This window comes from Pseudophryne corroboree, chromosome 12 (assembly GCF_028390025.1).
Source record: "Pseudophryne corroboree isolate aPseCor3 chromosome 12, aPseCor3.hap2, whole genome shotgun sequence".
Lineage (NCBI taxonomy): Eukaryota > Metazoa > Chordata > Amphibia > Anura > Myobatrachidae > Pseudophryne > Pseudophryne corroboree.
The window spans coordinates 158,429,632-158,456,285 of NC_086455.1; the positions used below are offsets into that span (position 1 = coordinate 158,429,632).

At 47.9% G+C, this 26,654-nt stretch overlaps 1 protein-coding gene across 2 annotated transcripts in view; it reads right to left on the reverse strand.

Moving 5' to 3' along the window:
- The window catches only part of STON2 (stonin 2), a 102,276-nt gene that overhangs the window by 64,174 nt on the left and 11,448 nt on the right, over nucleotides 1–26,654 (reverse strand). Inside the window, exons 1-4 of one of the 2 annotated variants that reach the window (XM_063948228.1) lie at nucleotides 18,008–18,090; nucleotides 17,320–17,437; nucleotides 15,860–16,099; nucleotides 8,324–8,491 (exon numbers count right to left, since the gene is read on the reverse strand). In XM_063948228.1, the coding sequence (XP_063804298.1) occupies nucleotides 8,324–8,491; nucleotides 15,860–15,935 (244 nt within the window). In that variant the 5' untranslated portion in view covers nucleotides 15,936–16,099; nucleotides 17,320–17,437; nucleotides 18,008–18,090. Of the gene's footprint in view, nucleotides 1–8,323; nucleotides 8,492–15,859; nucleotides 16,100–17,319; nucleotides 17,438–18,007; nucleotides 18,125–26,654 lie in introns of those variants that run through there. The other variant, XM_063948227.1, reaches the window with a different exon arrangement.

Here is a 26,654-nt window from a genome sequence, read left to right on the forward strand (position 1 = left end):
TGCCAGCTGCTAATGTGCCCCATACAGCTGGAGTGTCACTTAGTGTCACAGCACACGTAGTCCAGCTCACTCACAGCATGCAACATATGCATGACACAGCTAACATGTAACGTATACATGAGATGGCTTTTCCACGCATAGCATGTAGCATACACATGACACTGTTCTTACACACTCATAATATGTAACACACACATGACACGGCTCTACCACAAACACATCACATAACACACGTGACATGGCATGTAACAAACACACACGACAGGGCTCACACACACTCACGGCATGGAACACACACATGACCGGGCTCACACACACTCACAGCATGTAACACACACACGGCCGGGATCACACACACACTCACGGCATGGAACACACACATGACCGGGCTCACACACACTCACAGCATGTAACACACACACGGCCGGGATCACACACACACTCACAGCATGTAACATACACATGACCAGGCTCAGATACACTCACAGCATGTAACACACACATGACCGAGCTCACACACACTCACAGCATCTAACACACACATTACAGGGCACACACACACACACACACACACACACACACACACACACACACACACACACACACCATGTGACTGATGTGAATGGGCAGATATTCTCTGTAAAGCGCTGTGGAATATATGTGTGCGCTATATAAATAACTGGTAATAATAATAAAAATAATAATAATAAATAAGAATTTACTTACCGATAATTCTATTTCTCGGAGTCCGTAGTGGATGCTGGGGTTCCTGAAAGGACCATGGGGAATAGCGGCTCCGCAGGAGACGGGGCACAAAAAGTAAAGCTTTAGGATCAGGTGGTGTGCACTGGCTCCTCCCCCTATGACCCTCCTCCAAGCCTCAGTTAGGTACTGTGCCCGGACGAGCGTACACAATAAGGAAGGATTTATGAATCCCGGGTAAGACTCATACCAGCCACACCAATCACACTGTACAACCTGTGATCTGAACCCAGTTAACAGTATGATAACAGCGGAGCCTCTGAAAAGATGGCTCACAACAATAATAACCCGATTTTTGTAACTATGTACAAGTAATGCAGATAATCCGCACTTGGGATGGGCGCCCAGCATCCACTACGGACTCCGAGAAATAGAATTATTGGTAAGTAAATTCTTATTTTCTCTATCGTCCTAGTGGATGCTGGGGTTCCTGAAAGGACCATGGGGATTATACCAAAGCTCCCAAACGGGCGGGAGAGTGCGGATGACTCTGCAGCACCGAATGAGAGAACTCCAGGTCCTCCTTAGCCAGGGTATCAAATTTGTAGGATTTTACAAACGTGTTTGCCCCTGACTAAATAGCCGCTCGGCAAAGTTGTAAAGCCGAAACCCCTCGGGCAGCCGCCCAAGATGAGCCCACCTTCCTTGTGGAATGGGCATTTACATATTTTGGCTGTGGCAGGCCTGCCACAGAATGTGCAAGCTGAATTGTATTACACATCCAACTAGCAAAAGTCTGCTTAAAAGCAAGAGCACCCAGTTTGTTGGGTGCATACAGGATAACAGCAAGTCAGTTTTCCTGACTCCAGCCGTCCTGGAACCTATATTTTCAGGGCCCTGACCACATCTAGCAACTTGGAGTCCTCCAAGTCCCTAGTAGGCGCAATAACACTACAATAAGCTGGTTCAGGTGAAACACTGACACCACCTTAGGGAGAGAACTGGGGACGAGTCCGCAGCTCTGCCCTGTCCGAATGGACAAACAGATATGGGCTTTTTTGAGAAAAAAAACACCAATTTGACACTCGCCTGGTCCAGGCCAGGTCCAAGAGCATGTTCACTTTTCATGTGAGATGCTTCAAATCCACAGATTTGACTGGTTTTAAACCAATGTGTTTTGAGGAATCCCAGAACTACGTTGAGATCCCACAGTGCCACTGGAGGCACAAAAGGGGGTTGTATATGCAATACTCCCTTGACAAACTTCTGGACTTCAGGAACTGAAGCCAATTCTTTCTGGAAGAAAAATCGACAGGGCCGAAATTTGAACCTTAATGGACCCCAATTTGAGGCCCATAGACACTCCTGTTTGCAAGAAATGCAGGAATCGACCGAGTTGAAATTTCTTCGTGGGGCCTTCCTGGCCTCACACCACGCAACATATTTTCGCCACATGTGGTGATAATGTTGTGCGGTCACCTCCTTTCTGGCTTTGACCAGGGTAGGAATGACCTCTTCCTGAATGCCTTTTCCCTTAGGATCCGGCGTTCCACCGCCATGCCGTCAAACGCAGCTGCGGTAAGTCTTGGAACAGACATGGTACTTGCTGAAACAAGTCCCTTCTTAGCGGCAGAGGCCATAAGTCCTCTGTGAGCATCTCTTGAAGTTCCGGGTACCAAGTCCTTCTTGGCCAATCCGGAGCCATGAGTATAGTTCTTACTCCTCTACGTCTTATAATTCTCAGTACCTTAGGTATGAAAAGCAGAGGATGGAACACATACACCGACTGGTACACCCACGGTGTTACCAGAGCGTCCACAGCTATTGCCTGAGGGTCTCTTAACCTGGCGCAATACCTGTCCCGTTTTTTGTTCAGACGGGATGCCATCATGTCCACCTTTGGTAATTCCCAACGGTTTACAATTATGTGGAAAACTTCCCCATGAAGTTCCCACTCTGCCGGGTGGAGGTCGTGCCTACTGAGGAAGTCTGCTTCCCAGTTTCCATTCCCGGAATGAAACACTGCTGACAGTGCTATCACATGATTTTCCGCCCAGCGAAAAGTCCTTGCAGTTTTTGCCACTGCCCTCCTGCTTCTTGTGCCGCCCTGTCTATTTACGTGGGCGACTGCCGTGATGTTTTATCCCACTGGATCAATACCGGCTGACCTTGAAGCAGAGGTCTTGCTAAGCTTAGAGCATTATAAATTTACCCTTAGCTATATTTATGTGGAGAAAAATCTCCAGACTTGATCACACTCCCTGGAAATTTTTTCCTTGTGTGACTGCTCCCCAGCCTCTCGGGCTGGCCTCCGTGGTCACCAACATCCAAAACTGAATGCCGAATCTGCGGCCCTCTAGAAGATGAGCACTCTGTAACCACCACAGGAGAGACACCCTTGTCCTTGGATATAGGGTTATCCGCTGATGCATCTGAAGATGCGATCCGGACCATTTGTCCAGCAGATCCCACTGAAAAGTTCTTGCATGAAATCTGCCGACTGGAATTGCTTCGAAGGAAGTCACCATTTTTTTACCATGGCCCTTGTGCAATGATGCACTGATTTTAGGAGGTTCCTGACTAGCTCGGATAACTCCCTGGCTTTCTCTTCCGGGAGAAACACCTTTTTCTGGACTGTGTCCAGAATCATCCCTAAGCACAGGAGACTTGTTGTCGGGATCAGCTGCGATTTTGGAATATTTAAAATCCACCCCTGCTGTTGTAACAGTATCCGAGATAGTGCTACTCCGACCTCCAACTGTTCCCTGGACTTTGCCCTTATCAGGAGATCGTCCAAGTAAGGGATAATTAAGACGCCTTTTCTTCGAAGAAGAACCATCATTTCGGCCATTACCTTGGTAAAGACCCGGGGTGCCGTAGACAATCCAAACGGCAGCGTCTGAAACTGATAGTGACAGTTCTGTACCACGAACCTGAGGTACCCTTAATGATAAGGGCAAATTTGGGACATGGAGGTAAGCATCCCTGATGTCTCGGGACACCAGATAGTCCCCTTCTTCCCGGTTCGTTATCACTGCTCTGAGTGACTCCATCTTGATTTGAACCTTTGTAAGTGTTCAAATTTTTTTAGATTTAGAATAGGTCTCACCTAGCCTTCTGGCTTCAGTACCACAATATAGTGTGGAATAATACCCCTTTTCTTGTTGTAGGAGGGGTAATTTAATTATCACCTGCTGGGAATACAGCTCGTGAATTTTTTCCCATACTGCCTCCTTGTCGGAGGGAGACCTTGGTAAAGCAGACTTCAGGAGCCTGCGCAGGGGAAACGTCTCGACATTCCAAACTGTACCCCAGGGATACTACTTGTAGGATCCAGGGGTCCTGTATGGTCTCAGCGTCATGCTGAGAGCTTGTCAGAAGCGGTGGAACGCTTCTGTTCCTGGGAATGGGCTGCCTGCTGCAGTCTTCTTCCCTTTCCTCTATCCCTGGGCAGATATGACTCTTATAGGGACGAAAGGACTGAAGCTGAAAAGACGGTGTCTTTTTCTGCAGAGATGTGACTTAGGGTAAAAACGGTGGATTTTCCAGCAGTTGCCGTGGCCACCAGGTCCGATGGACCGACCCCAAATAACTCCTCTTCCTTTATACGGCAATACACCTTTGTGCCGTTTGGAATCTGCATCACCTGACCACTGTCGTGTCCATAAACATCTTCTGGCAGATATGGACATCGCACTTACTCTTGATGCCAGAGTGCAAATATCCCTCTGTGCATCTCGCATATATAGAAATGCATCCTTTAAATGCTCTATAGTCAATAAAATACTGTCCCTGTCAAGGGTATCAATATTTTTAGTCAGGGAATCCGACCAAGCCACCCCAGCTCTGCACATCCAGGCTGAGGCGATCGCTGGTTGCAGTATAACACCAGTATGTGTGTATATACTTTTTATGATATTTTTCCAGCCTCCTGTCAGCTGGCTCCTTGAGGACGGCCCTATCTATAGACGGTACCGCCACTTGTTCTGATAAGCGTGTGAGCGCCTTATCCACCCTAAGGGGTGTTTCCCAACGCGCCCTAACTTCTGGCGGGAAAGGGTATACCGCCCATATTTTCTATCGGGGGGAACCCACGCATCATCACACACTTCATTTAATTTATCTGATTCAGGAAAAACTACGGTAGTTTTTTCACATCCCACATAATACCCTCTTTTGTGGTACTTGTAGTATCAGAAATATGTAACACCTCCTTCATTGCCCTTAACGTGTGGCCCTAATAAGGAATACGTTTGTTTATTCACCGTCGACACTGGATTCAGTGTCCCTGTCTGTGTCTGTGTCGACCGACTAAAGTAAACGGGCGTTTTAAAACCCCTGACGGTGTTTTTGAGACGTCTGGACCGGTACTAATTGTTTGTCGGCCGTCTCATGTCGTCAACCGACCTTGGCGCGTGTTGACATTATCACGTAATCCCTAAATAAGCCATCCATTCCGGTGTCGACTCCCTAGAGAGTGACATCACCATTACAGGCAATTGCTCCACCTCCTCACCAACATCGTCCTCATACATGTCGACACACACGTACCGACACACAGCACACACACAGGGAATGCTCTGATAGAGGACAGGACCTACTAGCCCTTTGGAGAGACAGAGGGAGAGTTTGCCAGCACACACCAAAAACGCTATAATTATATAGGGACAACCTTATATAAGTGTTTTCCCTTATAGCATCTTTTTTATATATTTCTAACGCCAAATTAGTGCCCCCCCTCTCTGTTTTAACCCTGTTTCTGTAGTGCAGTGCAGGGGAGAGCCTGGGAGCCTTCCCTCCAGCCTTTCTGTGAGAGAAAATGGCGCTGTGTGCTGAGGAGATAGGCCCCGCCCCTTTTTCGGCGGCCTCGTCTCCCGCTCTTAACGGATTCTGGCAGGGGTTAAATATCTCCATATAGCCCCCGGAGGCTATATGTGAGGTATTTTTAGCCAAAAAAGGTTTTCATTTGCCTCCCAGGGCGCCCCCCTCCCAGCGCCCTGCACCCTCAGTGACTGCCGTGTGAAGTGTGCTGAGAGGAAAATGGCGCACAGCTGCAGTGCTGTGCGCTACCTTAAGAAGACTGAGGAGTCTTCTGCCGCCGATTCTGGACCTCTTCTCGTTTCAGCATCTGCAAGGGGGCCGGCGGCGAGGCTCCGGTGACCATCCAGGCTGTACCTGTGATCGTCCCTCTGGAGCTAATGTCCAGTAGCCAAGAAGCCAATCCATCCTGCACGCAGGTGAGTTCACTTCTTCTCCCCTAAGTCCCTCGTTGCAGTGATCCTGTTGCCAGCAGGACTCACTGTAAAATAAAAAACCTAAGCTAAACTTTTCTAAGCAGCTCTTTAGGAGAGCCACCTAGATTGCACCCTTCTCGGCCGGGCACAAAAATCTAACTGAGGCTTGGAGGAGGGTCATAGGGGGAGGAGCCAGTGCACACCACCTGATCCTAAAGCTTTACTTTTTGTGCCCTGTCTCCTGCGGAGCCGCTATTCCCCATGGTCCTTTTAGGAACCCCAGCATCCACTAGGACGATAGAGAAATAATAATAATAATACTACACACATAACCGGGCTCACACACACTCACAGCATGTAACACACATATAATCGGGCTCACACACACTCACAGCATGTAACACACACATGACCGGGCTCATATACACTCACAGCATGTAACACACACACAACCGGGTTCACACACACTCACAGCATGTAACACACACATGACAGGGCTCACACACACACACAGCATGTAACACACGCTCACAGCATGTAACACACACACGGCCGGTCTCATACGCACTCACAGCAGATAACACACACACGACAGGGCTCACACACACTCACAGCATGTAACACACACATGACTGGGCTCACACACACTCACAGCATGTAACACACAGATGACCGGGTTCACACACACACACACACACACACACACACACACTCACAGCAAATAACACACACACGACCGGGCTCACACACACTCACAGCATGTAACACACACATGACAAGGCACACATACACTCACAGCATGTAACACACACATGACCGGGCTCACACACACACTCACAGCATGTAACACACACATGACAAGGCACATACACACTCACAGCATGTAACACACAACTGACCGGGCTCACACACACTCATAGCATGTAACACACACATAACTGGGCTCACACACACTCACAGCATGTAACACACACATAACTGGGCTCACGCACACTCACAGCATGTAACACACACATGACAAGACACACACACTCACAGCATGTAACACACACGTGACAAGACACACACACTCACAGCATGTAACACACACATGACAAGGCACACCCACACTCACAGCATGTAACACACACATGACAAGACACACACACTCACAGCATGTAACACACACATGACAAGGCACACCCACACTCACAGCATGTAACACACACATAACTGGGCTCACACACACTCACAGCATGTAAAACACACATAACCGGGCTCACACACACTCACAGCATGTAACACACACATGACCGGGCTCACACACACTCACATCATGTAACACACACATAACCGGGCTCACACACACTTACAGCATGTAAAACACACATGACCGGGCTCACACACACTTACAGCATGTAACACACACAGAGGACAAGGCTCACACACACTCACATCATGTAACACACACATAACCGGGCTCACACACACTTACAGCATGTAAAACACACGACCGGGCTCACACACACTTACAGCATGTAACACACATAGGACAAGGCTCACACACTTGTGCGCTCAGCCCCCTGATGCTGTATCTCCGATACACATACTGTAGGCTCAGACTCCCTGATGTACATGTGCCAGACCCTCCGATACACATACTATATGTACGCTCACCCCCGATATACGCGTGCCCAGGCCCCAGTAACTTGGCAAAGGCCAGAAACCAGAGCAGGAGGATTCCAGCAGGATCCAGCCAGAGGGCTCTTTGTTTGCTGTCCCAACATAACACATTACTTGTGGGGACTGTGCTGTAACCCAGGAGACCCTGTCCAGCCCATCTACATACATACATGTGTCCTCAGCTGGGTGGCCCATGGCACATCAAAGACCCTTCATCACAGGACAAACACAGAGTCACAATGGAGCAGTCAGACGCTTTAGAGTAGACAGGTGGGGGGTGGGCTGAGCTGCACACACAATGGGAACTGTAGCTCAGTGTGTGAACAATGACTGCAATCATCACAGTATAACAACGTGTCAGCACCTGTCCTAAGATACATCGTGTCTGTGCTGGGTACACGCTGGACAATATATCGTTTGCCGATGTTTGGGTATGTGTGAAATGCGGTAACTGGCTATTTATGAACCAGCGGCGATAAAGATCATTTAAAGTAGCAGAAGATTGTTGCACATTACAAATAACCAATAAGGATGATGTAAGCATGGCAGGAGCTTCCAAGGTAGGCAGGGCATCCTTGGATTTGTAGTTCCCGCATAAAAAAAAAAAGTCTCAGAATGCTTACCGCTGCTGTGGATTTTATTGTACCAGTTGTGCTACACCCCATTTCCATGGACAGAACAAAATTGGGGACATTATAGATTTAAAAGCCAGACAATGAAGTTACCTGCAGACCCCGTCCCAGAGGTGTTTTCACTGGCGCCATCCTCAGTGTGGGCGATCGACGGCTCTGTGTACGAGGCTCCCGCGCTTGTGCTGCTGTCTTCTAAGCTGCCCTGTGCTGGCAGCCGGGGGCATCTGGCCGAGCTGCGGGCGGGGGGTCTCCAGTCTGATGCTGTTGAATGAAAGAGTAATAAAAAAAAAACTCAAAATAAATCACATTTCTGAACCCACTCTATTGTTATGTAACAAATACGTTCCATAGGGTCCCTGAAAGCAATAAATATGTTCAGCTGTCCTCCCCCTTCCCAGCCACGAATGATAATTTGCAATACGTCCAGTAGGGGTGCTGTGTCCAGTTTGATTCCATGGATGATATCTGGTTATGACTTGGGGCCTAATTCAGACCTGATCGCACCTCTGTGGATTTGCAGACGTTTGCGAGCGTATAGTGGGCCTAATTCTGAGTTGAACGCAGCAGCAAATTTGTTAGCAGTTGGGCAAAACCTTGTGCACTGCAGGGGGGGGGGGGGAGGGGGGGGGGCAGATGTAACATGTGCAGAGAGAGTTAGATTTGGGTGGGGTGTATTCAAACTGGAATCTAAATTGCAGTGTAAAAGTAAAGCAGCCAGCATTTACCCTGCACAGAAACAAAATAACCCATCCAAATCTAACTCTCTCTGCACATGTTACATCTGCCCCCCCTGCAGTGCACATGGGGGGTAATTCCAAGTTGATCGCAGCAGGATTTTTGATAGCAATTGGGCAAAACCATGTGCACTGCAGGGGAGGCAGATATAACATGTGTAGAGAGAGTAAGATTTGGGTGGGTTATTTTGTTTCTGTGCAGGGTAAATACTGGCTGCTTTATTTTTACACTGCAAATTAGATTGCAGATTGAACACACAACACCCAAATCTAACTCTCTCTGCACATGTTACATCTGTCTCCCCTGCAGTGCACATGGTTTTGCCATGGTTTTGCCCAACTGCTAACAAAAATCCTGCTGCGATCAACTTGGAATTACCCCCATGGTTTTGCGCAATTGCTAACAAACTTGCTGCTGCGATCAACTCAGAATTACCCCAAGTCGCCGCCCAGATAGAGTGAAAATCCTCCCTGTACAAGTCTGCGTGCGAAAAGCTTTGCAAACACCGGCCAGCTGCAAATCCATTCCCACTCCCTCACCATGGAATGATTTTTCCAGTCTGTGCGCAGCCCAGGACTTACTCCTACAGTGCGATAGAATCAGGCTGATCAGGGCGGGAGTTGACGTCACACACCCACCATGAAAACGCTTGGGAACGCCTGCGTTTTCCCTGACACTCCCAGAAAACGTGCAGTTACCACCCATGAACTCCCGCTTCCTATCAACCTGCGTTCGCCTAGCGATCAAAAAAGTTGCTGAATTCTTTTGCAGTATGGCCTCGCGCATGCGTATTACGATCCGTACACATGCGCAGTCAATCGGTAATCGGCAGCCTTGCGAATTCGCACTTCAGCGATCAGGTCTGAATTAGGCCCTGGGTTGATTAAGCTATAGTTCAGCTTCAATTGATGTGTATCAGCCGGAGGTGTCAATCAGCCGATGGGACGCGGTCAGATTATGCGGATAGTCACCATAATCATCCAATACCATCCTGTATCAATACCATCAAGATTTACATATCTGTACCTGGATATATGTCTACAGCTAATGGTTTCACAATGACATAAACAGGCCCTTACTGGCTAATGGCTGTGGTTTGAGATAATAGGAATATGGAGAAGAGAAGTAAAACAATGGCACCACAACCTCTCAACCTGACTGTCCAATGGTGACATTTTACCATACATCTAATTACGGTAGGCAGTCAACTGAAATGTGGCGAGCGGACACGCTGCGCTCGCTGCCGGGCCCCTGGCTGTCGGCCTCCCGGCGTCGGTCCGTTCCCGACCGCCAGGATCTCGTATTGATCCCCTAATTACACGTGTATGGCTACAGCTGAAAATCTCATGTCAATCAATCAGATCATATAGTAGACAGGTAACGCGGTCAGCTGACCACGGCGTATGCGTTGAGATGTGTTCATTGTCCAACTAGTTATACCAGCCACAGTTGTGCCCAAAACAATTAAACTGGCAAATAAAATCACATGGACACAATTTGTTGGGACCTGTATAAACATTCATCACTAGACAGGGACACGACACAGTAAGAGCCGCTGTAAGCTCAGGAAACTAACAACAATTGTTTTTCCCGAAAATGATTCCCTTCCCCCTGACCCCGGCTTCCCTTCTGCTCTGCGGCCATGAGGAGCACTGGGAACGTACAGCACTGCATGTTTGCAGGTTTCAACATGAGGTTACCTAGGAAAATGCCACTGACCTATGAAATACTAAGAGAGATTTGCAAACAAATACACACAGGCCGGGCGTTTAGCAGTTAAATAGAGGCTGGGATGGGCACCGTGATGCAGAAAAAAGAAACTTTAACACTTTAACAAATATAAATTAGGCCATATAGGGGGTTATTCAGAGAGGAACGCAGATCGCTGCATACGCAGCCGGATCTGCGTTCATCTCTGCACATGCTGGGGCCCGCCCAGTACAGGGCAAGGAGGCCCAGCGTGTGTGAGGCCGCCTCTGCAATCTAATTGCGGACGCATCGGAACTAAGGTCGGTCAGTGGCCATTTTTTTTATCGGAGCGGCTGTGTATGACGTCATGCAGCCCCCCTGAAAATAGTCCAAGCCTGTCCCGTTTACCCCTCCCCCCAACACTGCGTCTCTGCCCCACAAATGCCCGCCGCCCCAGATTGTGTGATAGGCTGATGGTCCAGTTACGGGGAAGGGAGGGGGGGGTGCACCCTACTGTTTAGGATACGTGTAATCCAGTTGCTGTTATGGTGCAGACACTGATGTCGTGTCGAGGCAATGACTGCAATGAGAGCTGGGCGGACTGGCAAATTGCCGTGTCTGCTCCTCTTTGTCAACGTTGGCCCTCATTCCGAGTTGATCGCTCGCAAGGCGATTTTAGCAGAGTTGCTCACGCTAAGCCGCCGCCTACTGGGAGTGTATCTTAGCATCTTAAAATTGCGAACGATGTATTCGCAATATTGCGATTACAAACTACTTAGCAGTTTCAGAGTAGCTCCACACTTACTCGGCATCTGCGATCAGTTCAGTGCTTGTCGTTCCTGGTTTGACGTCACAAACACACCCAGCGTTCGCCCAGACACTCCCCCGTTTCCCCGGCCACTCCTGTGTTTTTGCCGGAAACGGTAGCGTTTTTTCCCGCACGCCCATAAAACGGCCTGTTTCCGCCCAGTAACACCCATTTCCTGTCAATCACACTACGATCGCCGGAGCGATGAAAAAGCCGTGAGTAAAAATACTATCTCCATTGTAAAATTACTTGGCGCAGTCGCAGTGCGAATATTGCGCATGCGTACTAAGCGGAATTTCACTGCGATGCAATGAAAAATACAGAGCGAACGACTCGGAATGAGGGCCGTTATTCCTCCCTCAAGCAGATAAGCCAGAGATATATTTGCTGCTTTTGGAGCAATGTTTTATATTTTGAAAATCCTAAGCTACAATATCATTTATCTGAACGTAATAATGTGCTGTAAAATTGCTGGAAGAGAATATATATTTATATATATATACACTGTATCTCATCTCCATCAGTGTATGAGAGTTTCTGCCTCCGTCCAGAAAGGTGCCTTCCTCTACAATGTAATTTCCTGAATTCATCTCAGACAGCGGGAACGTGGGCCGGAGTAAAATAAGATCAGACACCGACGTGACGAAAATGATAACACAAGTCAGTCCATAAAGATCAGAGAATACTTTGGCCCAATGCCTGAACCGTCATATGGTGAAGTACTGGGGCTTATTGTACTTCATTAATAATGCCACACGAACGCCAATGGGTGTCATCAGCCACCAAGATCTGAACATCGGTTAGATCTTGGAGTTGTGAGTAAAGAAAAAAAAGAGCCACTAACTTTGCCCCTTGGTAAGACCGTGTTGCACTGCAGGTGGGGCAGATGTAACATGTGCAGAGAGTTAGATTTGGGGGAGGGGTGTAGTATGGTATGCCGATGGCCGGGATCCCAGCGGCGAGCATGCCGAGCTGGCCGAGCGCAAGTGAGCCCCTTGTGGGCTCACTGCACTTGCCACGCTGCAGGCACGGTGGTGCGCTACGTGCGCCACACTGTTTATTTTCCCTCCAGGGGGGTCGTGGACCCCCAAGAGGGAGAATAGTTGCCGGTATACTGAGCGCCGGGATCCCAACAGCCGGCATACTGAATACCACCCAAGGGGGAGGGGTGTCCAAACGAACCTCAAATGTAAATTGCAGTGTTAAAATAAAGGACTCAGTAGGATTTCCCGATGGACGGGATGCCGGCGGTCAGGATACCGACAGCGGCATCCCGTCCATCAGAATCCCAACAGCCCCCTTTAAAGTACCCTAATCCTTTCCTGCCCCCTACCCTAACCCTTCCTTTTGGTGCCTAACCCTTCCCGGTGGCGCTTAACCCTAATCCTCTCTTCCCCACTACCTAAACCTAACCCCCTCCCCCCACGGTAGGACGCCAGAGCGTCCCGCTGAATGGACGTTCTGGTTTCCGGCTGTCAGTATTGTGAGGCCGGTATCCCGTGCGGCGTCGGTATCTAGACGCCAGGATTGCGGCATCCTTCTGGATCTCGGCGTTGGTATATCCACTGCCGGGATCCCGTCCGTTGGGAAGCTAACTGCTTCCCAAAATAAAGCTGCCCGGCTTTACCCAGCAATTACCATGCATGCAGAAGTAATACACATAGACGCACCCCCTTGTATTGCAGCATGGTTTGTTCCAGATACAACGTTACTTGCTCTTTTTGATTTGCTCCCAATTTAGACCCTTGGGGGCCCATTTATCATCAATTTTTGCAGCCTAACCGCAAATATTTAGTATCACCTGCAGGTAGGACAGGGGGACCGCAGCGGATATCTCCGACAGCTGCTGCAATCACGCCATTCCTGCCGGCAGCAGCAGCCCTCATAGGTTTCTACGATGAATGCGATGCTGTGAGATTTACCAAGCTCCGGAATGTGAAGCGTTCCCGAGCTTAGTCCCCACAGCTATCGCCATCTGAAGATGGCGTTAGCTGTTGTAGCCTATAGGCTACACTTTGCATAATTAGCCAGAACCGAACCCTTTCCGGCAGTGGGCACCGCACATGCGTGTTTAGCGCTCAGAGCACATCACAGGGTCGTGCTTCTTTCAGAGCCCCTGTCCCTGCAGGTCTTCTTTGATAAATGACGCCGCTATAATCACATATTGCATTGCCATTTTTCAGAGCTTATATCGCACCCAAATCGCAAAGCAAATGTGATTGTTGGTAAATAGACCCCTAAGGTTTACACACTAGGTGATATTGCATATGATCCGATCGATATCGGCTGGTACAGAACAGTAGTTCATCTAGTGTGAACAGACGATATATCGCACGATACACACACACACACACACACACGATACACACTCCCACGGGTCATCTGCGACATCACCCATTAGGTAATATCACAGACGAGTGCCATGCTGACGAATGCAGTATGGCCGCCCCCTTCGCTGTTTGCGTACAAGTCCGGGCCGGATTAAGTCTTGGGGGTGCCCGGGGCACTTAAGATAGGGGGCCCCGGTTGAAGGGAGGGGGGTATATTAGATTGTGCATACATCTTTAACATGTCCAATTCCAGGAGGGACAAAATGCTCTCTACCTGAACTTCTCTCTTAATATATGATTGGCGGTACCTGTGTTGAACTATTTAATTAATAAGAAAGGTACTTAAACACAGGTGACTGCAATCAGAAATTAAGATGGAAGTCCAGGTAGAGAGCATTTTGTCCCTCCTGGAATGGGTCACGTTGGAAGGTATGGATTGTGTATATTACATTTAAACCTATGGTGTATACTAGATGTGCAATCAGGTCAGATAAAGCACTTCCTGGTGTGGTAGCATCTGATGCAACCATGGGAGGCAAGGGGTTAATAATGCCTGGGTACTGTTTATATTATTATTGCATTTTATTTATAAGGCGCCACAAGTGTTTTGCAGCGCCGTACAAAGAACAGTACAGGGAGACAAAACTTAGCATTACAGTAAATAAATAACAGAAATAGAATACAGGTAACAAAGAGCACCACAATTCTCATACATAATACAGCTAGGATGTAAGTAGTGAGGGAGTGATCATCGTACTACTTGGGGCTGGTGGCCATAGATGGAGATGAGCCTTTACTAGCAGGGTAAAGATGGTCGTTGAGTAGGGGAGAGCTGCGAGTGAAATGTGTCGAGACGAGAGCTTAGATAACAAGAGGAAAGAGGGCCCTGCTCTGAAGAGCTAACAATCTAGTGGGGAGGGGCGACAGACAGGTGGCAAGAGGTGCAGGCAAGTGGGAGGTAGCCAGATGGCAGTATGCAAACAAAGCTGAGATGTTCACGGCATGAGGCAGGGGGATGGAGGAGCAGCCTCAGGACTAGGTTATGCATCGGGAGGGTACGCTTTGATGAATAGGTGGGTTTTCAGTGGTTGTTTGAAGCTTTGCAAGGTCGGGGAGAGTCTAATGGAGCGGGGGAGCGCGTTCCACTGACGGGGTGCAGCATGGGCATAGTCTTGAACTCGCGCACGGGAAGCAGTGGCCAGGGCAGTGGAGAGGCGCCAGTCATTATCCGACCGTAGGGGGAGGGAGGGAGTATGAAGGGAGAGGAGGTTGGAGATGTAGGGAGCAGTGGAATTAGAGATGGCATTGTATGCGAGGGTGAGGAGTGTGAAGAGGATTCTGTAGGGGAATGGAAGCCAGTGCAGATTTTGTTGAAGGGGAGTGGCAGATGTGGAGCGGCGGGAGATATCTCCACCTAATTTAAAGACCAACTATTTTATCAAATGTTCTTGTAGTGGAACAAAGATAACTTAAACAACCTTAAAATACACATAGAAAAATAAAATCTATAATTTATTTTGTCACATGCAAGAATAGCAGCAGCCCCTGTACTACTTACACACTGGGACAGGACTCAGGAGGTCTCACTCTAGACCCTCATTAGATAATAGGTTACACAGGACCCAGACAACAAAGCAGAGAGGAGGAGAAGCTGGGATCCCTGTGTCACTTACAGCTCTCCCCACCTTCCTATCTCTGCTCTGGTTGGAAAGGTAGGTAAATCATGAAACCTGATACTCCTGTGTCTCTGCCTGCACAGCATACTGTCCTGCTTGCATTCTGGCTATCTGGTTCTGCGGCTGAATAAGAGGGAAAGCTATTGGTCTCCTTTGGCAAGGGGGCCCCCTGACAAAGGGGGGGGGGGGGGTACAGTATGCCCTGCGCCCTCCCCAAGTGATACTGAGCGGCGGTATAACAGAACAGCAATGAGCAGGGGACATATTCTGGAGGTAGTTTAACAGAGAGAAGGCTTGGAGAGGATGAAGGCTCACAGAAGAAAACTAGAATGACCATTCAAATATGCAGCATTACCGCAATGATGGTGGCAAACAGTAAAGGTATCACTACCTGTTGTACATGTGGCTAGAGGAGTTGCAGGTGGAGTCTTTTCGAACTGAACCCAGGTGACAGTGTCAGATTTCATAGGATTTGGTGCCACATCCGCGTGGTCCTCTGTCCCTATTTCATCCACATTAGGGGAGCACAGAGCTTCGGTTGTAGCGGGTCTGCCCTGGGTTGCCTGGAGTGGCTCATGTGTGGTGGACGTTCCAGGGGGCCTGCTCTGTTCCTCCTCCTCCTTAACCGCACCTACAAAATGGGCCCGAGGTTTACAGTTCATGCAAAATCCATAGAAGAAGCATTTATAATACATTCATTAATGTGATTAATCATGTATTAAAATGGCAGATAATTACAAAGACAAATGACCTTGTAGTTTTGTGGCAGTTTTATTGGCTGCCATTAATAATCATGAGAAATAGTCATTGCCTATTTAAATTCCATTAAATAAAAAAACACGCAAAAATGGGTAACAGCAGAGAAAGTGAAAGGTCGCAGGTCAGACCTGATCGCAGCAGCAAAATCTTTCTCTAATGGGCAAAACCATGGCCCTCATTCCGAGTTGTTCGCTCGCTGCTAATTTTAGCAGAATTGCTAATAGGCTAAAATCCGGCAGTTCTGCGCATGCGTATGCACTGCAGGGCACACGCGCTAAGCAATTTTACACAAAACTATGCTATTTTACTCACAGACGAACTAAGCTTTTCAATCGCTCTGCTGATTGACAGGAAGTGGGTGTTTCTGGGCGGAAACTGGCCGTTTTCCGGGAGTGTGCTAAAAAACGCAGGCGTGCCAGGTAAATACGCAGGAGTGGCTGGAGAAACGGGGGAGTGGCTGGCCGAACGCAGGGCGTGTTTGTGACGTCAAACCAGGAACTAAACGGACTGAGGTGATCGCAGTCTAGGAGTAGGTCTGGAGCTACTCAGAAACTGCAAGGAAATTGCTTTCGTTAGCAATTCTGCTATGCTGAGATACACTCCCAGAGGGCGGCAGCTTTGTGTTTGCATTTCTGCTAAAAGTAGCTAGCGAGCGAACAACTCGGAATGAGGGCCCATGTGCACTGCAGGTGGAACAGATATAACATGTGCAGAGAGAGTTAGATTTGGGTGGGTTATATTGTCTCTGTGCAGGGTAAATACTGGCTGCTGTATTTTTACACTGCAATTTTGATTTGGTTTGAACACACCCCACCCAAATCTAACTCTCTCTGCACATGTTACATCTGCCCCACCTGCAGTGCACATGGTTTTGCTTGTGCACTGCTTCAAAGCAGTCAATTGCATCAGGCTCACTATGCAGCATGCTTATTCCACGGCAGGCTTGCCGGTTCCAAAATCTGTACAGGCCCACCCAACTAGGTCGGTGGGTTCTTCCTGGGCGGCTGCCCGGGGTGTCTTGGCTTTACAGCTCTGCCGAGCAGCTACTTGGTCAGGGTCGAACACGTTTGCTAAGTTTCACAAGTTCGATACCTTGGCCTCTGAGGACCTTCAGTTTGGTCAATCAGTTCTGCAGGAACCTCAGCACTCTCCCATCCGGTTTGGGATCATTGGTACTTCCCCATGGTACTAAATGGATTCCCAGTATCCCCTAGGACGCAAGAGAAAATAGGATTTTAATTACCTACCGGTAAATCCTTTTCTCATAGTCCATAGGGGATATTGTGCTCCCGTCCGGTGCTTCGTTCTTCCTGCACTGTTGCTTGGTTAAGTATTCTGGTTTGCTCAGCTGTTGCTGTTCCTGTTTCAAGTTTGGTTAGCATGGCTTTCCTGTTGTTCTGTGTATGTTGGTTCGTAATCTCACCCCTTTCCTTATCTATCCTTCTCTCAAAGTATGTCCGTCTCCTCGGGCACAGTTTCCTAGACTGAGTCTGGTAGGAGGGGCATAGAGGGAGGAGCCAGCCCACACTATCAATTTCTTAAAGTGCCCATGGCTCCTAGTGGACCCGTCTATACCCCATGGTACTAAATTGATTCCCAGTATCCCCTACGGACTACGAGAAAAGGATTTACCGGTAGGTGATTAAAATCCTATTATTTCATTTTCAGTTACAGTTCTGCTCTGGCTGGGGCTTCACTCCACCTAGAACTAGAAGCGCCCTGTCTACGGGGCGACGTTGCAAAGGAAGACAGTATCAAATTAATGTCATCATCGCTGTACCTTGCAATTTAGGATCATCATTAAAAGAGACCCATTGGGATTTCTGGGTGGCAACGACTCCGGTCAGTGATGTCATTCTCTCATCTTGTATCCAGATTCATGGTGAGACAGTGGAAGCTGGCGGGGGAAGGGGGTAAGAAAATGTTAAATGCATCAAACATCAACTCATATGAGTGTTAATAATAATGAAAAAATACATAATAAAATAATATCATGAAACAACAGTAATGTGAGTCGGCTGTTTGCAACTTTATGCAAATGCCCCATCAAAGCCCTTCCCTGGGGTACAAATGTGCAAGGCCTGAGACTGTCAGTGTACGTAGATGCTGAAATATCGGCTATAGGAAGGTGCTGTGGTAGGTCGGCTCCGAGTCAGATTGCGCCGTCAGATGGTGATATAGAGAGCCTAATTCAGACCTGATCGCAGCAGCAAATTTGTTAGCAGATGCGCAAAACCATGGTGGTCATTCCGAGTTGTTCGCTCGTTGCCGATTTGTTGCTATGCTGCGATTTGTTACTAAATGTGCATGCACATGGTACGCAGCGCGCATGCGCTTAGTTATTTAACTAAAAACTATTTTTTGCTGTTGTTCGTGCGGCGCTTTTCAGTCGCACTGCTGATCGGTGAATGATTGACAGGAAAGGGGCGTTTCTGGGTGGTAACTGTGCGTTTTCCGGGAGTGTGCTAAAAAACGCAGGCGTGTCAGGGAAAAACGCAGGAGTGTCTGGAGAAACGGGGGAGTGGCTGGCCGAACGCAGGGCGCGTGATTGTGACGTCAAACCAGGAACTAAACGGACCGAGCTGATCGCAATCTAGGAGTAGGTCTGGAGCTACTCAGAAACAGCAAGAAAATATTTAGTAGCAATTCTGCTAATCTTTCGTTCGCTATTCTGCTAAACTAAGATACACTCCCAGAGGGCGGCGGCCTAGCGTGTGCAATGCTGCTAAAAGCAGCTAGCGAGCGAACAACTCGGAATGAGGGCCCATGTGCACTGCAGGGGTGGCAGATGTAACATGTGCAGAGAGAGTTAGATTTGGGTGGGGTGTGTTCAAACTGAAATCTAAATGACAGTGTAAAAATAAAACAGCCAGTATTTACCCTGCACAGAAACAAAATAACCCACCCAAATCTAACTCTCTCTGCACATGTTATATCTGCACCCCCTCCTGCAGTGCATATGGTTTTGCCCAACTGCTAACAAATTTGCTGCTACGATCAGGTCTTTTTTTTTTTTTTTTGCAAATAGATTTTTATTGAAATTTCAAATGAACGAAAACAGGAAGTTGCAGAAACATTACAATAGCTTCTAGTACCGTCAGAGATACATCATCTGGAGATACTCAACACCGTGTATAATAAAAAGACCCGTAGAGGGGGATATCCCCTTTCCACAAACGTATCATATCTCCAGAGAAAGAAAAATATATAGAGCATAAAGGAGTAAGAACCATAAACGTTTCATGAATTACAACTTCTTGAAGCAAAAGGGAGGGAGTAGAAGTAGGAGAGGAAAGAGGAGTAGCGAGAGACAGAGAAAAAGATAGAGGGAACTACGATCAGGTCTGAATTAGGCCCATTATGTAGTATTGTACCGTGGTTGGCGGTGTTAGAGAATATAGTGAAGATCAATCAACATTGGATCTCCGTAAGCCCACTCCCGACTCTCAGCAGTTTATATTGATTCCCGTAACGTTCTCCTTGGAGAGCGTAATAACACCCAGACACCAGTCAGCGATAAACACTCGGAGCTGTCCAAGCCTTCCCGCTATTACTCTAATTAGTGCCAGAAGCCTGTCTACAGGGGATCAGAGGTGTCTCTGGCTCTATCATCCATCCCAGCGCTCGCAGATACATAATATTCACGCGGCTTTTCTCCCAGCACGTCATTTCCATAGGTAACATATACTGTATATAACTCTGGGAGACGACTATACTTTCAGCCAATATTTATTTTGTGTATGGAGACATTGGGGGTTATCCATGGTCATGTTTCTTATCGCAGGAAACGCAGGCAACATCATTGGGCCGCCCCGAAAACGTCCATGACACGCCTGACTCCGTGTCACCTCCGTAATATACAATATATGCCATAAAGGCTGCCTGCTCCGGGCTGTACAGTGGCATACTGGAGGCAATATCAGGTTGCATAGGACAGAGTAACAGAGGGGGACATTTACTAAGCAGTGATAAGAGCGGAGAAGTGAGCCAGTGGAGAAGTGGCCCCATCAACCAATCAGCAGCTCTGTATCATTTTATAGTATGCAAATTATAGATGTTACTTCAGTGCTGATTGGTTGCCATGGGCAACTTCTCCACTGACTCACTTCTCCGCTCTTATCACTGCTTAGTAAATTTCCCCCAGGGTGGGGGAAGAGAATCAGAGTTATACCCCATTCACGCGTCCACTTCCACCTTGGTTACTGCAGGGTTAGCCTTGGTTGCGGCTCGGTGTGAAAGGGCCCCCCCCCAAAAAAAAACATGTTCAACCCTGGTACCTTGCAGGATTGGACATGTGAAGGACACGGGTTAAGGGGCAGTGTGAACGGGTAACCCGTGTCGTCCGGGTCCCGTTTGCAGCATAGGGAAAGCCGGATCCCCAGCAGTGTTAAGGCACTGACACGGGAATAACCCGGGTCAGAGCCATGGTGTGAATGGGGTCTCTCCTGGGTCTGACCTGGATTTGAACCATGTTCCAAATCCCAGGTCAGAAACAGTGTTTTTGGTGAAAGGGGTTAGGGGTATTAGGTGGTTACTGACAATTTCCTCACATAGATTGGAGGTACAGATAAGAAGAGAGATGGGGCAGACATTTCTACAGAGGGTGTCAGGATTAGTGAGAGGTCGTGCTAGGGAAAGTGAAGTGTATGATTGCACAGTCTCTTCCCCAGCCTACAATCTGACACTTGGGGTCCCAGTATAATGGCACACTGACACTTGGGGGTCACAGAACAATGGCACACTGACACTTGGGGGTCACATAACAATGGCACACTGACACTTGGGGGTCACAGAACAATGGCACACTGACACTTGGGGTCACAGAACAATGGCACACTGACACTTGGGGTACAGGAACAATGACACACTGACACTTGGGGTCACAGAACAATGACACACTGACACTTGGGGTCACAGAACAATGACACACCGACACTTAGGATCCCAGAACAATGGCACACTGACACTTGGGGTCACAGAACAATGGCACACTGACACTTGGGGTCACAGAACAATGGCACACTGACACTTGGGGTACAAGAACAATGACACACTGACACTTGGGGTCACAGAACAATGACACACTGACACTTGGGGTCACAGAACAATGACACACCGACACTTAGGATCCCAGAACAATGGCACACTGACACTTGGGGTCACAGAACAATGACACACCGACACTTAGGATCCCAGAACAATGACACACTGACACTTGGGGTACAGGAACAATGACACACCGACACTTGGGGTCACAGAACAATGACACACCGACACTTAGGATCCCAGAACAATGGCACACTGACACTTGGGGTCACAGAACAATGACACACTGACACTTGGGGTCACAGAACAATGACACACTGATTTACACCCTTTATGAAACATGTTCTTTACCATAGTCATCTTACTAACCAGAAAGTTGCATATGCGGAAAAAAAAAAAAAAGACTTGTCAGTGCTTTAATAAAACCATTATGACCTCCCAAAATCTGCTATGCAGGGACACTGTGTTCCGCACTCTTTATTAATTTCAGTGAAGCCTGGCTGAAGGTCAGCAGGCAGGAGCGGGTGACCTGTGTGCAGCTGGAAGTGGGGAGACAATGCCAAATCTAATGGAAACAGTGTCACTGTCATCACTCAGGGAGCAACAATGAGCAGCGGCAATAATATAATACTGTTTCCAGCACAGGAGAACTGATGTAACCCTGCATTGAGTCATTGTGGCTCTGTATGCATTACAACGATGTGTCTGAGGCTGAAGTCGGAGGCGATTTCCCTTGAACTCTCCCGGGAGTGGTTCCATACGATTTGGTACATTTTGCATGCAATATATCGTATGCGATCCCAGCCATGCCTGCGGGAACCGACATATCACGAGTGCAGCACTAACGATCTAGGGAAGCCGATCCGACCCTCGGGTGAATGCACATCGGATCGGATACACATCCAAAATGCCCGATTTCACCCGATATATTGGCCAGAATGCCCGAAATTGTATGAAATCAGGCATTATCGTTCTAGTGTATGGGGCCCTTAAGATGTCGTCTCTTCCACGGTTCCTATTTCTTCTTTAACAGAACTGAAAGCACGTCAGTGCTGACTCCTCCAAGTGTATGGAGATGCAGGAGCAGCCAGTCCACTCTGTAGAGAAGGATGCGGCCAACCATTACTTCTGCTCTCGCACCAATACTTCTGCTCTCGCACCAATACTTCTGCTCTCGCACCAATACTTCTGCTCTCGCGCCAATACTTCTGCTCTCGCGCCAATACTTCTGCTCTCGCACCAATACTTCTGCTCTCGCACCAATACTTCTGCTCTCGCACCAATACTTCTGCTCTCGCACCAATACTTCTGCTCTCGCACCAATACTTCTGCTCTCGCACCATTACTTCTGCTCTCGCACCAATACTTCTGCTCTCGCACCAATACTTCTGCTCTCGCACCAATACTTCTGCTCTCGCACCAATACTTCTGCTCTCGCACCATTACTTCTGCTCTCGCACCAATACTTCTGCTCTCGCACCAATACTTCTGCTCTCGCACCAATACTTCTGCTCTCGCACCATTACTTCTGCTCTCGCACCAATACTTCTGCTCTCGCACCAATACTTCTGCTCTCGCACCAATACTTCTGCTCTCGCACCATTACTTCTGCTCTCGCACCATTACTTCTGCTCTCGCACCAATAGAAAATATTTTGTTGCAATTTAGAAACAACTTTGCCTTTGAAGTTGAGACACGCTTGCTTTCACTCCCATAATGGCCAGGTGGCTCCCGAAAATTGTGTGTTACTCGCAACTGCCCGGAAAAGTGGGAAGTCTCCCGGCCTCCATTGACCACACCAGTCTGCAGCCATCTGCAAACATAGGCAGCCCAGGGAGGCCGATGATGCGCTTCAGCAAGACTCGTGTCATCATAGCACCGCACTGCCGCGCTTTACAGTGCCAGTAATCTGGGCATTGTATAGTGGGGGGTGGGGCTGCGATGACGTGATCACGCATCCACACCCCGGCTCCGCCCATATATGATGATGCCACGCTCCCTGTTGTGCCAACCCTACTGCCAGCTTCTGAAGAGGGCAGACGGAATGTCGGTGAGTACGAGTTGTTGAAATCCCCACCAATTCCGGTCGGCAGTGGAAAGAAGAAACTTAGGGAGAAGTTCATGAAAGTTTAGAGAGAGATAAAGTGGAGAGAGATAAAATACAGTACCAACCACTCAGCTCCTGTACTTTTTCAAACAAATGGGCAGATGTATTAAGCCTGGAGAGAGCATAAAGTGATAAGTGCAAGATGATAAACGCACCAGCCAATCAGCTCCAGTATGTAAATGGCCAGTTATGAGCTGATTGGCTGGTGCGTTATCACCTTGCACTTATCATTGGTTTATCACTTCTTTATGCCTTCTCCAGGCTTAATACATCTGCCCCACACCCTGTAAACTGACAATTAGGAGCTGCTTGGTACTTTAGCTCTCTCCACTTTGTCTCTCTCCAAGTTTCAGGAATCTCCCCATGACTGCTTCATACCTCCCAACATCCAGGAGGCATGGCCTCATCAAAAGGGGAGTGTCTTCACTGAAATTACACGATCATGAGCCACGCCCAGGGCATGACCAGAGCTCTGTGAGCTGCTGACATGCCTTCAGTCCCCCGGTCTCCTGTGAATACACCTATCTATTCATCGCTGCTAAGATAAACAGAGCAGTGAGTGACAGGGAGCCTCCCAACTGACAACCCCCCCCCCCCCCCAGAGAGTAGGTCGACATGGTTTGTAGGTCGACAGGGACTCTAGGTCGACATGACAAAAGGACAACATGAGTTTTTCACTTTTTTTTCATTTTTTGAACTTTTTCATACTTTACGATCCATGTGGACTACAATTGGGAACTGTAACCTGCCCGAAGCACGGCGAGTCATGCGAGGGGACCCGGTGCACTAATTGGGGTTCCTGGTCACTCTACGAAGAAAACTACACCAAATTTTTAAAAAAAACCTCATGTTGACCTTTTTTCATGTCGACCTAGAGACCCTGTCGACCTACCATCCCTGTCAACCTAGTTGCTGTCGACCAATAGTAGTCGACCTATTTACTATCTACCTTCCATACCACACCCGTATATACATGTGGGCATTATACACAGATGCAGCAGTATATACATGTGGGCATTATACACAGGTGCAGCGGTATATACATGTGGGCATTATACACAGGTGCAGCGGTATATACATGTGGGCATTATACACAGGTGCAGCGGTATATACATGTGGCCATTATACACAGGTGCAGCAGTATATGCATGTGGGCATTATACACAGGTGCAGCAGTATATTCATGTGGGCATTATACACAGGTGCAGCAGTATATACATGTGGGCATTATACACAGATGCAGCAGTATATACATGTGGGCATTATACACAGGTGCAACGGTATATACATGTGGGCATTATACACAGATGCAGCGGTATATACATGTGGGCATTATACACAGGTGCAGCAGTATATACATGTGGGCATTATACACAGGTGCAGCAGTATATACATGTGGGCATTATAAACAGGTGCAGCAGTATATACATGTGGGCATTATACACAGGTGCAGCAGTATATACATGTGGGCATTATACACAGGTGCAGCGGTATATACATGTGGGCGTTATACACAGGTGCAGCGGAATATACATGTGGGCGTTATACACAGGTGCAGCGGAATATACATGTGGGCATTATACACAGGTGCAGCAGTATATACATGTGGGCATTATACACAGGTGCAGCAGTATATACATGTGGGCATTATACACAGGTGCAGCAGTATATACATGTGGGTATTATACACAGGTGCAGCAGTATATACATGTGGGTATTATACACAGGTGCAGCAGAATATACATGTGGGCATTATACACAGGTGCAGCAGCATATACATGTGGGCATTATACACAGGTGCAGCAGTATATACATGTGGGCGTTATACACAGGTGCAGCAGTATATACATGTGGGCGTTATACACAGGTGCAGCAGTATATACATGTGGGCATTATACACAGGTGCAGCAGTATATACATGTGGGCGTTGTACACAGATGCAGCATTATATACTATGGTAATTTGGTGACGTGTGAACAAGGTAGGGGGGGGGGGGGGGGTCATTGCCTCATCTGCCAACAACTTTTTACTCCAGTGTTTTGACTACAAACATGATTGGAATAATATCAAGGAGATATTTTTAATATATTCTTTGTATTTTTCATATTTTTCCTTAACTTTATATAGTCAAGACTCTGGCGTATACATTAGTACGACAGGAAAGGCTCTGCCTCACCTCACCGCACGTCACTGATATACACATGTACATAACACTGCTGTATGTGCTGTCTGGCAACATAAGAGGTAACTGTGAAATGAATATCTCAGGGGGTGGGTGGGGGGCACTGCGTTCTCTGTTTAAATGCCCTTTTGTATCCCCCTAACGGCATCCTTTCAGAGTCTCCTCACCGGTGCACAACACTGTCTAATTACACGGATAGAGAAATGAGTTTTCCATCTGTTAGAGATAGCACTAGATGGGAGATGAGCAGGGATTGTGATGTGTGTGTGGGCGAGCAGGAGACAGCGGAACAGGCTTCTCTCAGTCTCTTACTCATACGCTGCGTCTGCTGTACAGAAGCCTTCAGCACTGTCACTGCAATATCACATGCAGACTGTGTTATTACCCCTACAGGGCAAATGCCCCCCCTCTATCTCACACTGCATCATTATGAGAAATTCCTTGGTATGGGCACAAATTGCTGTTACCTTATAAATCACCCAGAATTCGGCCTCAGGACTTCCTCGGATTAATGAATGAATGACCTACCAATTAAATTACAATCATTAATGGGGCGTTTTAGCGAATAATGACTTATGTTAAGCACAATATAATCTTTGTAGTTATTATATTGTTGAAGGGACAAGGCCACAGCTGTGTCTGGGGAAAGAGACGATAAGGGGCGTATTTATCACAATGCATCGCTAAGGGGCTTATTTATCAAATATTTGTAGGATATTCCCTAAAAACACCCATATTTTGGAATACCTACAAATATTAAGCATCCTCTGAATGTTCCATGGATGGCCCGCAGCAGGTATCTCTGCTATCTGACGCGGGGTGGGATTTATTAACATACATCGCCGCCCCTCGCCGCCCATTGCAGCGATGTTGATCGCATATGTACGAACATATGCGATCAACATCGCAATGCGGTGACGGGGCCCCCCACGATACCTATAAGGTGGTCTGTGGGGTTCTCCGTCACCTCCCTGTTTGAAAATGCAGTGAAACCCCCAAAAATGGCGTTCCAAGAGACACTGGGCCTAATTCAGACCTGATTTCAGCCCTGCGATCGCCTCTGCTTGATTGACAGGCAGAGGCGGTTGCTGG